Below are 12600 nucleotides of genomic sequence, written 5' to 3' on the forward strand. Positions count from 1 at the left end.
CACAAATTTAGAGGTTATTTTTCCATGCCTCAAATGAATTTGCTTTACTTTATATTAAATTGTGGTCGTATCTTCTCTCCCCAACCTGATTGGGAGTTTCTTGAGGATGGATCAGATCTTACTCATTTTTGACATTCCCACAGCACCCACACACAGGGCAATGAAGTAAGCATGTTTTGGTTTTCTGAGAAATGTTGTTGAATGACATGCCCACGATTGTGTAGCTGATAGTATAATGGGGACTAGAAATTTCTGCTCCCCATTCCCCACTTTCACTGCCCAGCATAGTGATCTAAGAGGGTGTTACAGACAAGAATCTTATGATAAATGAACGTGGATGCTCACATGCACACACATTCTTCTTAGGAGCATCTTTCACTGGCACTAGGACTTTTTGATATGACATCTTGTTGAAAGGGGGAGGAAACAGTAATTCAACAACCTGTTGGTCAACACTAAGTATAGTTTGCTGTTAGAAGATAAAGACAAGCTACCAAGTAGGCACTCTAGACTATGCCTAATGGATAGCAGCAAGGGCAACAAAGTTTACCTCAACTCCAATTAATTAGACAAAGTTCCGAAAAACCTGCTGCCTTTGAGACAGTAACTTTATTGAATTGAAATAGACATATAGCAGCAATTTACATACTGAAAGGGTTAAAAAGGAAAGCAAATTAATATTGCGGGAAAGGCAAGCTACCCACCACAGCTAGTTGCAACTATTGCAGTACAATGTTAATAATTAGGCATTCATGCATTAAATGTGATTAATAACCCTAGGGTACCAAAGCAGAGGCCAGAAAGAGTTATACTTAATTTCAAGGCTTTTTTATTGTATGAATGGTCGACCAAGTATCACCCTCCTAGCAGCATCTGGAGCACTCGTTGGTGTTCTATAGGTGGCTGGTGTACTTGACCCCCTTTTTAAAAACGTGTGTTCCATAAAAACACTACTTCCGCCCCAGTCCCATCTAAGAAGCTTCTGTTAAGGAAAAGAAATGCATGTTTCCATCTAAAAATCTGTAAAAGCCAACAAATCCCCCAGGCAGCAGTCAACGGAGCAGAGCTTAGAGCAGGCACTTCAGCAAATTCATTTCTGATGAGAAGTGTTAGAAAATTCACTCCTGCTCTTTGCTAGGTTTCTTATCACTCTGCGGTGGTGTGAGGACTCCAGTGGGAGCAGACACTCTCTCATCAGCCAGCATGGCTTGCTTTTCATAAGCTCTGTCCTAAAATAAGACCAAAGGAGAGAAATAACAATAGTTAAAAAAAAAGTAGGTTTTTTACTTATACTTTTTTACTAACTGCTGAAAAGAAGGCATGCAACAGCCTTTAAATCCTACTATACTTTCAGAACTGTCTTTTATATTAAGATGGTTGAGTTAATCAATGTTAATTCTGAGTAAAATGAGTCTTCAACTCAGAAGTGATAATCTAGGGATAAGGATGGGCTGATATTTAAAGGGGAAATGATCAATTTCATATTGATGTAATCAGTTATATCTAAAATCAGATTCAGTTTCTCAGAATATGTTTTCACTAACTGATTTCCTAAGAATCTACATTAAATTTATGAAATAAACTCACAAAAATATAAAGTGATCTTTTGGTTTACCTAACACCTAAAAGTAGAATCTCCTTCCATGATTTTTTTAAAAAAATAATTAAATGAGTGGGTATCTTTCTGGGTTATTTATATGTAGTCTTGTCTGCGGCAAAGGACTACATGGACTGGGTATAGTCAGATCCTTAAACCAAGGTATGAGAAAATATAAAGGTTATTACTGACCAGCAAATTTATGGTGTTCACGTGAGTCTGAATGTTATGCATGTCTTCACTAGGAACACCCTTGAAATATTTGAGTCTGGCTCCTCCTACTTCCTTTACAGCCATAGAAAATGGGATCATCCACTTCACACACTCCTCTACTTCGGGCCAATCAAAGCCTGGAAAATAAAGTGAAACCAGTGCTCAGTCTAAGCTTAGGATGTGGATATGTCAATACATTGATAGACGCACTTCAGATTCATCTGAAATCCAACTTACCTGAAACTTTTTTCATTATCTCAGTGGAAGAGAAATGATATAAGGCAGATGCAGCCAGCACTCCATAAGTAAAATCAAAGCAGCCCATATCCAGGATGCAGACATCTAAAAGCTACAGAGGAAGTGAGGAAAGTATGATAGAAAACAAGCCAGTCAGTCAATCAATAAACATACCCCCATGACATTACTTAAGATAGATGGGATGCCACACCAAATAGAACAGCTTGTAGTGCTGGCACTTACCTCGGCAACCTGCACAAAGATTTGCTGAGGATACTGCGGCATAAGCACTTCTTCATACAGGTCATTGAGATAAGCAACCTGCATGTATACATTTAGCCAGGACACGAGTGTCATCGGACTTAAACGCCACTTAAGGGCCTATAATAAAATGGAAGGAAGAAAGGAGAAGACAATTTAGAGATCAATAGCTAAGCCAAGAATAATGGAGCACCCTGCCACACAGTGGTAGATTGCCATACAAATAATCAACCATCTTCAGAGTTAGAGTATGTCCGCACAGAATCAAGATTTAGAAGGTCATTATTTAATTCAGAGAATATGATAATTAGGTATACATTGAAGATGAATCAAATTCAAACAGGCAATTGCTTTCATCCTTGAAGAAATTCTGCATGAAGATTGAGCAGAAAATGTTTTATAAATTATTACTAACTTACCTTCATAATGATTAATTCCATGGTAAGAATTTCTTCCTCTGTACAAGCTCCATCTGTCACATAAGCAAACTGGTACAGCTTTGGTGGATAGATTTCCTGAAAGAAAAATAAATAAAATCATCATTACCACCAAAGCCAAACATTGGCATCTGCATGCCATAGTGTCCATTCGAATATCCCATTACCTGCTTTTTCTGAACCAGGTTTGACTGATGAAGATACAAAAACATAAAGATTCCACCTCTGTATTTGGAATTCTAGCATCTTTAAATTGTTAATTCATAGCAATATATTCATGGGAAAAATACAAGAGCCCACCAGTAGTCAAAATGCCTGTGAAATCTGAAAGAAATTAATGAACTGTGTTTGCTGTCATATACCTTTAGAGCAATTTTTTTTTGCCCGCTCTTAGCTTCACATTTAAAAGTTGGGCCCTAACTTAGCACAAGTTGCCAAGATTAAGGCTGTTTCCTCCATCTAAACCATATTCATAACCCAAAAGTAAGGTACTTTCTATACCATAAAAGTAAAATAGTCTGTATTCTAAACACGAACAGATTTCCTACCCTCATTGAAGCTAACATGTAATACTAACATAAAAACTCGAACAAGTTTTACCTCAAGTTTGGCAGCTATAAATAATGAGGTAATCCCAATAAGCTGCAGAAGTGTTTTTGTAATATTTCGCTGTGTTGCCATATATCGATCAAAGAAGTCTTGTGCCAAGTAATACGTCTCCCTGTGAAGTTTATAGACTTCAGACACCTGAAAAAATATTTAATAAGTTTTAGTACATTTACCTGAAAGAATGTTTCTCACGGGCTTTCAATGTTTTGCTTTTAGATAAAAGAGCAAAAACAAAAGTGCTGACAAGTTTACTTTTCTCCATTCTAACCTATAAGTGTACTTATACAGGGAACTTGAGTCTTACTTAATATGGTCCAACTCTTCTAAGTTTCATATGTAGATTTAATCCTTTAGAGAATTAAACAATTGTTTTCAAGGGAAACCCCCTTAAGAAAGTCCCACAAAAAAATTATCAACCTTTCAAAATTTAATCTGAAAAACATTGTGACTTGGGCATCATATACCATATACTACTAGATGGTTAAAATAGCAAAAATTTTAATAAATATCAAGGAACAGAGATTTAAAGACAGGCACAAAGTCAGGCTTTAAAGGCATCACAGTATAATAGAAATATCAATGGACCAAGGAGGAGACCTTGAGTCTAGTCCCAGCTCTATCACTTACTAAGTGAATGTGTCTCTATTCTCATTTGTAAAATAGGGAAAACTGCCCAGCCTAACTGGTTGTTGTAAGGATCACATGAGAAATCTATGAAGGTGCTTTGTAAATGATAAATTGCTATACAAATGTAAGGCATCATCACAAAAGCTAATAAAAAACACTAAGTCTTTCTAGGAATAGGATATGCCAACATTAACATGTTAATGTTTCAAAATTTGTCTCTGTTAGACTCTAAATTGTATGTAAGCAAAGAGTGAGTATATTTGGGGGGGGTAGGGAGGAATGATTGAAAGAGTAAGGAGAGTAATTGGTGTAAATAAAGTAAGTTTATGAAGATTCCTTAGCATGTAAAACACCATTTCTAATGATTAGGGTTAACATCACTGGCTAGTATTCAAGTTTCACCATTATGTTTGAGAACAGAAATAAAACCCAACTCTTGAAGTGAAACTCTTGTTGTTTGTAAGAAAAACTTTCAAAGATCCTTTACCAAACCCAAAATTCAGCACCTGCCATTAACAGTATGGGCACCCTTTTCATATGCAAAAAAATCACAGTTGTGATAGATATTAAGTTTTTAAACTTATCTGAATTTTTAACTGTTACTCATTATGAAAAACTCAGAAATAGCAGAATTTGCTAACATAGTTAAGAGCTTCAGTAGGCCTAATTTAAGGGGAAAAAAACACTTCTCAAAAGTTATATGTGATGAAGCACCTCTCATAGAAGATTGGATATGCCTGACAAGATAAATTTACCTATCAGAGTCACAAAATAGAAGACAACTTTACTTCATGTCTGTCACAGATTTTAAACAATAGAAATGTTTGTTTCAGGGCCAAATTAGAAAAGAAAAACAGAATTACTTTGATTTCCATGTTTTGGAAATGAGAAAGGCAATGAATACTTCATGGATTCAAAAAAAGAACCAGAAAACCAATTCAAAGAATTCTTTGTGAATGAGCAAAATATGTTCACATACTTGTTTATACCATACCGTCACAGTTTAATGCCAACAGTCAAACTTACCTCCATCATCCAATCCAGAAGGATGGATCGCATTCTTGGCTGTAGAGAAGGATGTCTCTCCATAAAGTTCTTATCCCTCAGGTATACCTGTTCTTTGCTTAACATGATTTTCCAAACCTCATCTCTATTTGCCCAGCTATAAAAAATGAAACACTTATTAAAGTGCCTAAAAGTTAGAAGGAAAGCTGTAGTGAAGAGTTACAGATGTGTAAGTGGGTATGGCAGGTTAATTACTTACCCCAATAATGGTAATGGTGTAGCTCTATGTTGTGAGAAGTTGTGGGTTGGCATGTTAGAATTAGGTAATGATGGCTCATCCCCTCCTTTGTCAGGTGTGAGAATCACTGACCATGGATTTCTGAGAAAAGCCTGTTCAAGGAAAACATCTTTTTAAGTAATGGGTTACTTGAAATCAGTCTCAGTACAGAGGATATAAATGATTCTTTATATCAGACAGCATTTATTCATGAAAAGAAGTACCTTCATGCTACAGAAAAAATGTTAGTGTCATTATCTTAATTAAAGCAGAATCCTACATTTTTTCAGGATAAAGGAGAATGCAGTCAAGTCTAGATTAGGGATTTTTAACTCTTTTGGCAATCAGGTAAAGATTATAGACTCTTCAGGGTTTTGCTTTTTAGTACATAAAATAAAATACATAGAAGAGAAATCAATAAATTGAAACATGCTTATCAAAATATTAAAAAAAAATTCATGAGCCCAATGAAATGTATTCAAAGACACCAGATTAAGAACCCCTGGTCTAGATAAATGAAATTCACATAACCTCACACATTCATTTTAGCCATGAGCTTTGTCTCATATCTAGCAAGCACCTCCTATTTACAGTTTAGTTTCTAGAAACATTCCTCATATCCTTTTTGTGCCATTTTATAAAAGATTTCTGGGCTTTTGCTACCTCATTTACTTAGACCTTATCTAAAGTTACAGGCTACTTTACAAGCATATTACCACTTTAGGTAGAGAACAAAAAGAGATAAGTAAATATGTTCTACAACAAAATATTTGCTTTAAGTTGGCTGTCCATACTCAAAAGTATAAAAATAAGATTGTCCAAATCAAATTTGCAGTAGCAAGTTTAAATTAAAATGCATCAATTGCTGCTCCTTTCAGATTTAGGATAGAGGGAACTAGCAAACGTTTTCATGTGGCTATCTAGTATAGTTTCCTTAAATTGAAAGTCTGTTTGTGAACAGGGTGTATGAGCAATGTATCGGTTCTATTTTCACAATGGTACTAAAAAGTATAGAGATGTAGCATAGAAGATTTTTAACCCCCTTGAAAGAGAATCAAAATGTTTGACACATTTAAAGTATTATTATATTTTTAAGAAAAATAAGCAATAAATCCAGCATTGTGAGAACTAAAATTTATGCCTTCTATAAAAACCATAAAAACAGAAAATCCAAACATTTAAGACCACCTTTGCAGACTAAATGTATCCCAAATGTCATAGTGGTCTCAGTTGAAGTTTTGGAATATTTTATTTCTACTCAAATAGGAATGTTTTGGCAAAGTTTGAGTTGCATTAAGACTTATTTTAAGTTTCCATATTTAATTTCTGGCTTTATAAAAAATTTTAGACTCAATTTTCAGAACCTCTCTTCCCCCAATTCTCCCCCCACCTTTTTAAACAATGCAACCATCTTGCCAAAAATGTCAATCCACTATGCCTTCATGGAAAACCTGTGGAAAAGTCTGAATCTATTTGTATTTCCATTGTTTTAATAAAGAGGAAGTCTATTAAGTTTTAATACAAAAGACTGAAAAAATTGTAAATGAATGTCATCTAGCTTCTGGCTCAAAAGGAATGCTGATTAGGCAATAGTAGGTCCCTTTTCAACACATTTTACACTGTCCATATATCACTCAGGGGTTGCTTGTGCACTTTTCAAGCTGCTAAGGGTATCTAAGTTGGAATCAAGTCTCCTCTCCCTCCCCCTCTAAAAAACAAAGCCATTCCTCATCCTAGGCAGAATGGACATGCAAGATTTCCCATTGCAGTTCATGGGATAACTTGTGGGAGAAAGGAAACCTCTTCCAATTAGTCTACAACATATTGCTGGTAGCATCTCTATGATTCAATAAGAGGTATGTTAAGAGTGCTGTAAATTAATTTTACTCTTCTGTCAGTAGCCCAAAATTTTGTTTTGAGGGCACAATCATCTCTGACCACATTATTGGCAAAGCTAAGAACAGGTCTTTGTAGATAAGTTGGCAGCCATTTTTAAACTACAAGTCAGAGAAGAGTTACAAGAGACCTAAGAACTGATTAATTTTTCCCGAGAGGAGGCATATTACAGAAGAAGTGGGTAAGCAGAATAACACTGCATTACTCCATTGAGTACACCTTGAAGAGGTACCTAGCTTTAAAAGATGAACCCAAACTAAAGAGAAGGGTTATAGAGAGGACTGGTATAAACTGAAAGATCAAGGAAATGTTCCAATGAAAAAACTGGGACTCATGTTAGGGCTACAAATTTTCTGAAACAACAAGATAGATATACTATATTAGTCTTAGAGTTTAATAAAATTGCTGAATATTATCTTAGGATTAGATATGGTCTTGATGAAGTAGTTATTCAAAAACAGCATTACTAATGATTTTTAAAGACAGTTCACAGTAGTAACCCCCCTGCTGTTCTTCTAAACGCATATGCTCACTCACTTCAGCAGGTCAATAATTAACTCTTTAACAGAATGATTTTAATCACAAGCCAACCAAAAGATTTCTATTGTACTTCCAAATTCTAGCTTCACAAATTAACATCAAAGACATTCTTCCCTAAGCACACTGATTAACTCATATATCAACATATTTAAAAAATAAATAGGAATCTGTTCTTAGTATGTAGAAAATTACAAGAAACCCTTAAAATATCCATGGCTGGAAACTGACATGAGTAAACTCAGTATGACTATTTACATACTGTGGCTATGTGACCAGTTGAGTTAAGATAGGACAACTAGGTTATCTCATGTAAAATGTTATTATTAGTGTTCTGTAATTGGAAAGTGCTATATAGAGGCAAGCTATTATCATATTCTATTAATATGTCAAAGACCAAAGTATCTGCTTAGTCTATTCCTCATTTAAGAATTGGAAACACTTTTAAGTTTTACATTTTAAGATAAGCTTAACTAACTCAATATCCATTCTTGCTGCTCTCTCTAAGAAATGAAGATGCACATAGTAGGTACTTAGAGATTTGTAAGTGAGACAGAAGAAAAAATAAATTTATTTTCTAATCAAAGTATACCTAATGATGTATTTTGCATTTTAAAAATGGGGTTATAACACCCACATAACCTTCATTATTGTGTTTGATTAAAGGATTGGCTTAGATAGGATGAGAGGAGATAAGGAAAAAGGAACAACAATTCTCTTCACTAGACTGAAATACTTTTTTTTTTCCAATTTAGGAAGAAATCACCAATCTCACTTTTCAATGTTCAGTGAATCCTGCTTAGGAAGGACTGAATGTGTCTTTTATATTAAACTATGACTACCATTTCAAACAATGATGCCCATCTGCTACGAAGCACTTTACTCTTTAAGGTTCCAGCTGCTACCTCTGTTTAGATATATCACATTGTTCATTTTCCTATGAAATGATGTACTGCCCACCCCCAAGTTTGTCACAGGCACTTAACTCAGCTTCAATAAATATTCTTACTCTTGTTTTTTGTTTGTTTGTTTGTTTGTTTTTTATGATGTTACAAGATGGACTGAGGATGGGATGGGGAGGGAGGAGGGAGACAGATACCTTCTCTAAATCCAAACCATGACTATGGTCTCCAGTCATTTCTGGAGGTAAAGATAGGGTTCTTTTCATAATTAGCATCAGATATCACAATGTATAATTTTAGAGGTTTGTTCTTAAGGGAAAGGTTAAGACAAGTAGACTAGTCAACTGAAATTCTATAATGAAACATATTTAATATACAATATCTTCTACAAATACTTATACCTATTAAGGTCAATTCAAAACCCAGTTGGTAGCAACACTTTTAGTTAAGTGTTAAACATATGTAATAATCACTGATCAGAGATAGTGAGGCAGAGTCATCAAGATACAAACCAATCTATTTTATTTAATGTTACCACATGCTCTATGCAGAAGGAATTCAACAATTTCAAAGGTGTAAAGGGACTTTCCAAATAGGGAGAGGTATTCATTTAAAACTTACTCTTTTAGAGATCACCATTAATCCACTTACCCTGAGCTGTTTGTCCTTCTTCAGAAGGTTACTAAGATATGTATTTCCCATTTGGATCATATGTGAGCTTGTACACTGGACTAAGGCTGGAGACCTTGGTTTTAGGTCTGTCTGCCAATAATTAGCTTTGTTACCTTAGGCAAATCATTTTACCTCTGGAGGGCTCAGTTTCCTCCCCAGTAAAGAGAAATACTTGAAACAGATGATTGCAAAGATCTTTTCCAGCTATTATGTGAGATCTAAAATCTAAATGTCCAGAGTTTTCCCAACAGGGGAGGAGGAATAACAGTCCTCAGCTTGTTAAGAGCTGAGAGTACATAATTAGGCAAAGATTACCTTTAATCGCAATGAGTGAGGAAGAACAAAAGAATATAGTAAAAGCATGATTATAGTAGTAAGAAAAGAGGAAACTAGAGAGTTTAAAAATCATCTTTGTCAATATCAGGAAATAACAAGGATCATGCTTGCGGACTATGAAGCTTACCGGTATCCTGACCGCAGTTCTTCCAATTGTTTCCCTTTTGGCCAATACTTCATCTGGATCCAGCAAAAACTAGATCCAAAAAACACAATCCAACAAGAGCGAGAATAACATAAAACTGTGAGCATGAAGTTTGAACAAGAACTGTCTCCCCAAATCCAATCCTTTCTCCCACAATACCTGACTAAGGATCCCTACAGTCCCAGGATACTTGGAATCTATGACAGGGAAGGAGTTTCCCCATATTTTACCTCCCTTGTACTCACCACAGCTACATCTGCCTTTCTTTTCCGGGAGCGGGAGGATTCTGTTGAGCCGCTACCACTTTGCTGTCTTCCAGGTTCAATCCCCCTCTTCTTGTTCTCTTCCTCTTTCCCATTCCATCCATCTTCCTTCCCATCAGGGCTTTTTTCCTCCTTCCCTTCCGCATGCTCACTGGGACTTTGATTTTTCTTCCCATCAAAAAGCTCACCAGCACTTGGATCTTGCCTGCTATCAGGATTTGGGTCTTCCCTGCCATCAGGGCTTGGGTCTTCCCTGCCATCAGGGCTTGGGTCTTCCCTGCCATTTGGTCTTGGCTCATCTCTCCCATCAAAAAGCTCATGGAGACTTGGGTCTTGCTCCCCACAAAGGAGCTCATGGAAGCTTGGATCTTCCTCCTCACAGATGAGATCAATAGGACTTGGGTCTTCCTCCTCACAAATAAGTTCCTCTTCATCGGGGTGTGGGATTTCCTCCTCACAGATAAGATCATCAGGGTTTGGGTCTTCTTCCTCACAGATGAGCTCCTCTGCATTGGGATCTTCCTCGTCACAGATGAGCTCCTCGGGATTGGCATCTTCCTCATCAATGGCATCATCTCCCTCATCACACATAAGCTCATCGGGGTCAGGATCCTCCTCTTGGCAGATCAGTTCATCGGCATGGGGGTCTTCTTCCTCACAGACAAGCTCCTCTAAGCTGGCACCTTCCTCCTCACAGACAAGCTCATCAGGGTTGGGATCTCCCTCCTCATAGATAACTTCATCAAAGCTTGGATCATCATCCCCATAGACAAGCTCATCAATACTTGGATCCTCCTCCCCATCAAAGAGCTCATCCGGGCTTGGCTCGTGTGTGCCGTTCATAAGCACATCGGGGCTCCGCTCGTGTATACCATTCATAAGCTCATCATGGCTTGGCTCTTCCTTCCCATTCACAAGCTCATCGGGGTTTGGCTCTTCCTTCTGATCAGCATGATCTTCCTTCACATCCTGGGTAAATTCCTCCTTCCCCTGGCATTCCTCGGAACCGCTGCAAAAATAAAGCCAATGGGGATTGTTGGGAGGGGCTTTGCCCCTAAACCACCTTCTCCCTTTCCCTGCCACAGAGATACTCACCTTTCTCTGGACATTGTGGCAGAGCAAGGGCTAAGACCTCAGTTCTAGAAGGACAGAAAGAGGAAAGATTAAAAGGACTAATAAGTCTTTTCCGAGCAGTACCAATCTGCTCCTGTGGCCACCTAATTCCCAAGAGGACACGATTCTTTCCCTCCTTCCCCCTTCTCTCCCCAGGGTGGTGGCAGGGAAAGTATCCCAAGCCCCCGGGGGCGAAATAGTTTAGAATGGGAGAAGGGCCACAGATGCTCAAGATCAGTCTCCAAGAGACAACCCACCCACTTATTGCAAAAAGACTCTCTGCCCTCCCGCTCAGCCCCCAGAAAACACCAATCCTCAGGGTACACTGATCTTTCAAACTCAAGTGTAACCCGGGGCACCAGACCTGCCTCTTCGGATTTATGTGCAAAGTCAGTGGAATTGGGGGTGGAGTGGGGGAAGGTCACCTCCGCCCCTTCTTGGCGTGCCTCACGTCAAACCATCAAATGGGAGAAAATGAGCCAGATCTACCTCCTGCGAACCCCAACCTTATGGTGGTGGTGGTGGAGGCGGCAGCGGCCAAAGTAGTGGATATGGCGCGTCTACAAGGTAATCCTGGGATCCGCAGAATCCCGGTTCACCTGCACTCGCATCTCGCACACCTCCCTTCCCCTCCCCTTACCTCCGCCGTTGGTCTGGCAGGCGGCCACTCAGCGGGAATCCAGGTGGCAGAGGTAATGACCAAGCAAGGCAGAAGTCTTGCCAGGGGTAGCCTCGCCAACCCGCTGTGTAACGGGCAGCGTGTACTGCGGACCCTACTGGTCAAGTCAGCAAGCGAGCTGACAGCGTGCGTTCCTCTACCTCTATCTCCCCAGCCCGCCTGAGCCCATCTCCCACTTGCACACTGCCCGCTCTGCTGGCTCGCTAGCTCCGGCTAGTTGGCTGGCTGGTGGGGCTGGCCCGCCCGCCCTCAGGGGCGGTGTTTGCGGCTCCCACTCCCCGCCCTCCTTTGCTGATCTCCCGCCTCTGCTAGCAGCTCCTCCCGCCACACCACTCGGCGCGGAGTGTGGCCCCTGCCGGCTCTGCCTGCTGGTCTCGCCCGTTGGCAGCCAAAGGACGCAGAGCTCTGCCGCTGACACCAGGTACCAGCCGTCAGGCTGGAAGGATGAGGATGCAAGGACCCGGCTGCAAGGACCCGGCTGCGAGGACCCGGCTGCAAAGATAGGCTGCAGGGTCTTGGCTGCAGGGACTTGGCCGCAGGGATTTGGCTGTAGGGATGCGGCTGCGAAGACTTGGCGGCAGGCACTCGGCTGCTATCAGAACTCGGCTGCGGAACTCTCCAGCTGTGGCGATGGGATGCCCACTGTGCCCGCCTCCCTCCTCCTCCCACCTTCCCTTGGGAGCCCCAGGTGCATCCTTACCCGCAACGGGCGGCGGCTGGTGGCAGCAGCAGCAGCGGGCGCGGGTGGCGGAGGCGGTGGCAGCGGAGGCTGCGGCAGCGGAGCCGGAGGAGGC

At 39.7% G+C, this 12600-nt stretch overlaps 1 protein-coding gene across 1 annotated transcript; it reads right to left on the reverse strand.

Moving 5' to 3' along the window:
* Positions 1-679: 679 nt before the first annotated feature.
* Positions 680-11937, reverse strand: CCNE1 (cyclin E1). Its single transcript, XM_027867935.1, has 12 exons — positions 11768-11937; positions 11110-11153; positions 9997-11023; positions 9734-9802; positions 5246-5376; positions 5008-5143; positions 3346-3492; positions 2728-2823; positions 2291-2428; positions 2048-2159; positions 1790-1947; positions 680-1229 (listed from the first exon to the last, which is right to left on the reverse strand). Exons 2-12 carry the CDS (start codon positions 11121-11123, stop codon positions 1119-1121), a joined length of 2139 nt encoding a protein of 712 aa, XP_027723736.1. The 5' UTR covers positions 11124-11153; positions 11768-11937; the 3' UTR covers positions 680-1118.
* Between the last annotated feature and the right edge of the window lie 663 nt (positions 11938-12600).

This window comes from Vombatus ursinus, unplaced genomic scaffold (genome assembly GCF_900497805.2).
Source record: "Vombatus ursinus unplaced genomic scaffold, bare-nosed wombat genome assembly UNPS02014786.1, whole genome shotgun sequence".
Taxonomy (NCBI): Eukaryota; Metazoa; Chordata; class Mammalia; order Diprotodontia; family Vombatidae; genus Vombatus; species Vombatus ursinus.

Excerpts from the sequence above, each read along its gene's own strand:
- CCNE1 (XM_027867935.1), bottom strand. Across the intron at positions 9,803-9,996 it reads GAAAGGCAGATGTAGCTGTG|TTTTTGCTGGATCCAGATGA; the intron begins GTGAGTACAAGG and ends TTTTGGATCTAG. Across the intron at positions 2,429-2,727 it reads TGGAATTAATCATTATGAAG|GCCCTTAAGTGGCGTTTAAG; the intron begins GTAAGTTAGTAA and ends ATTTTATTATAG.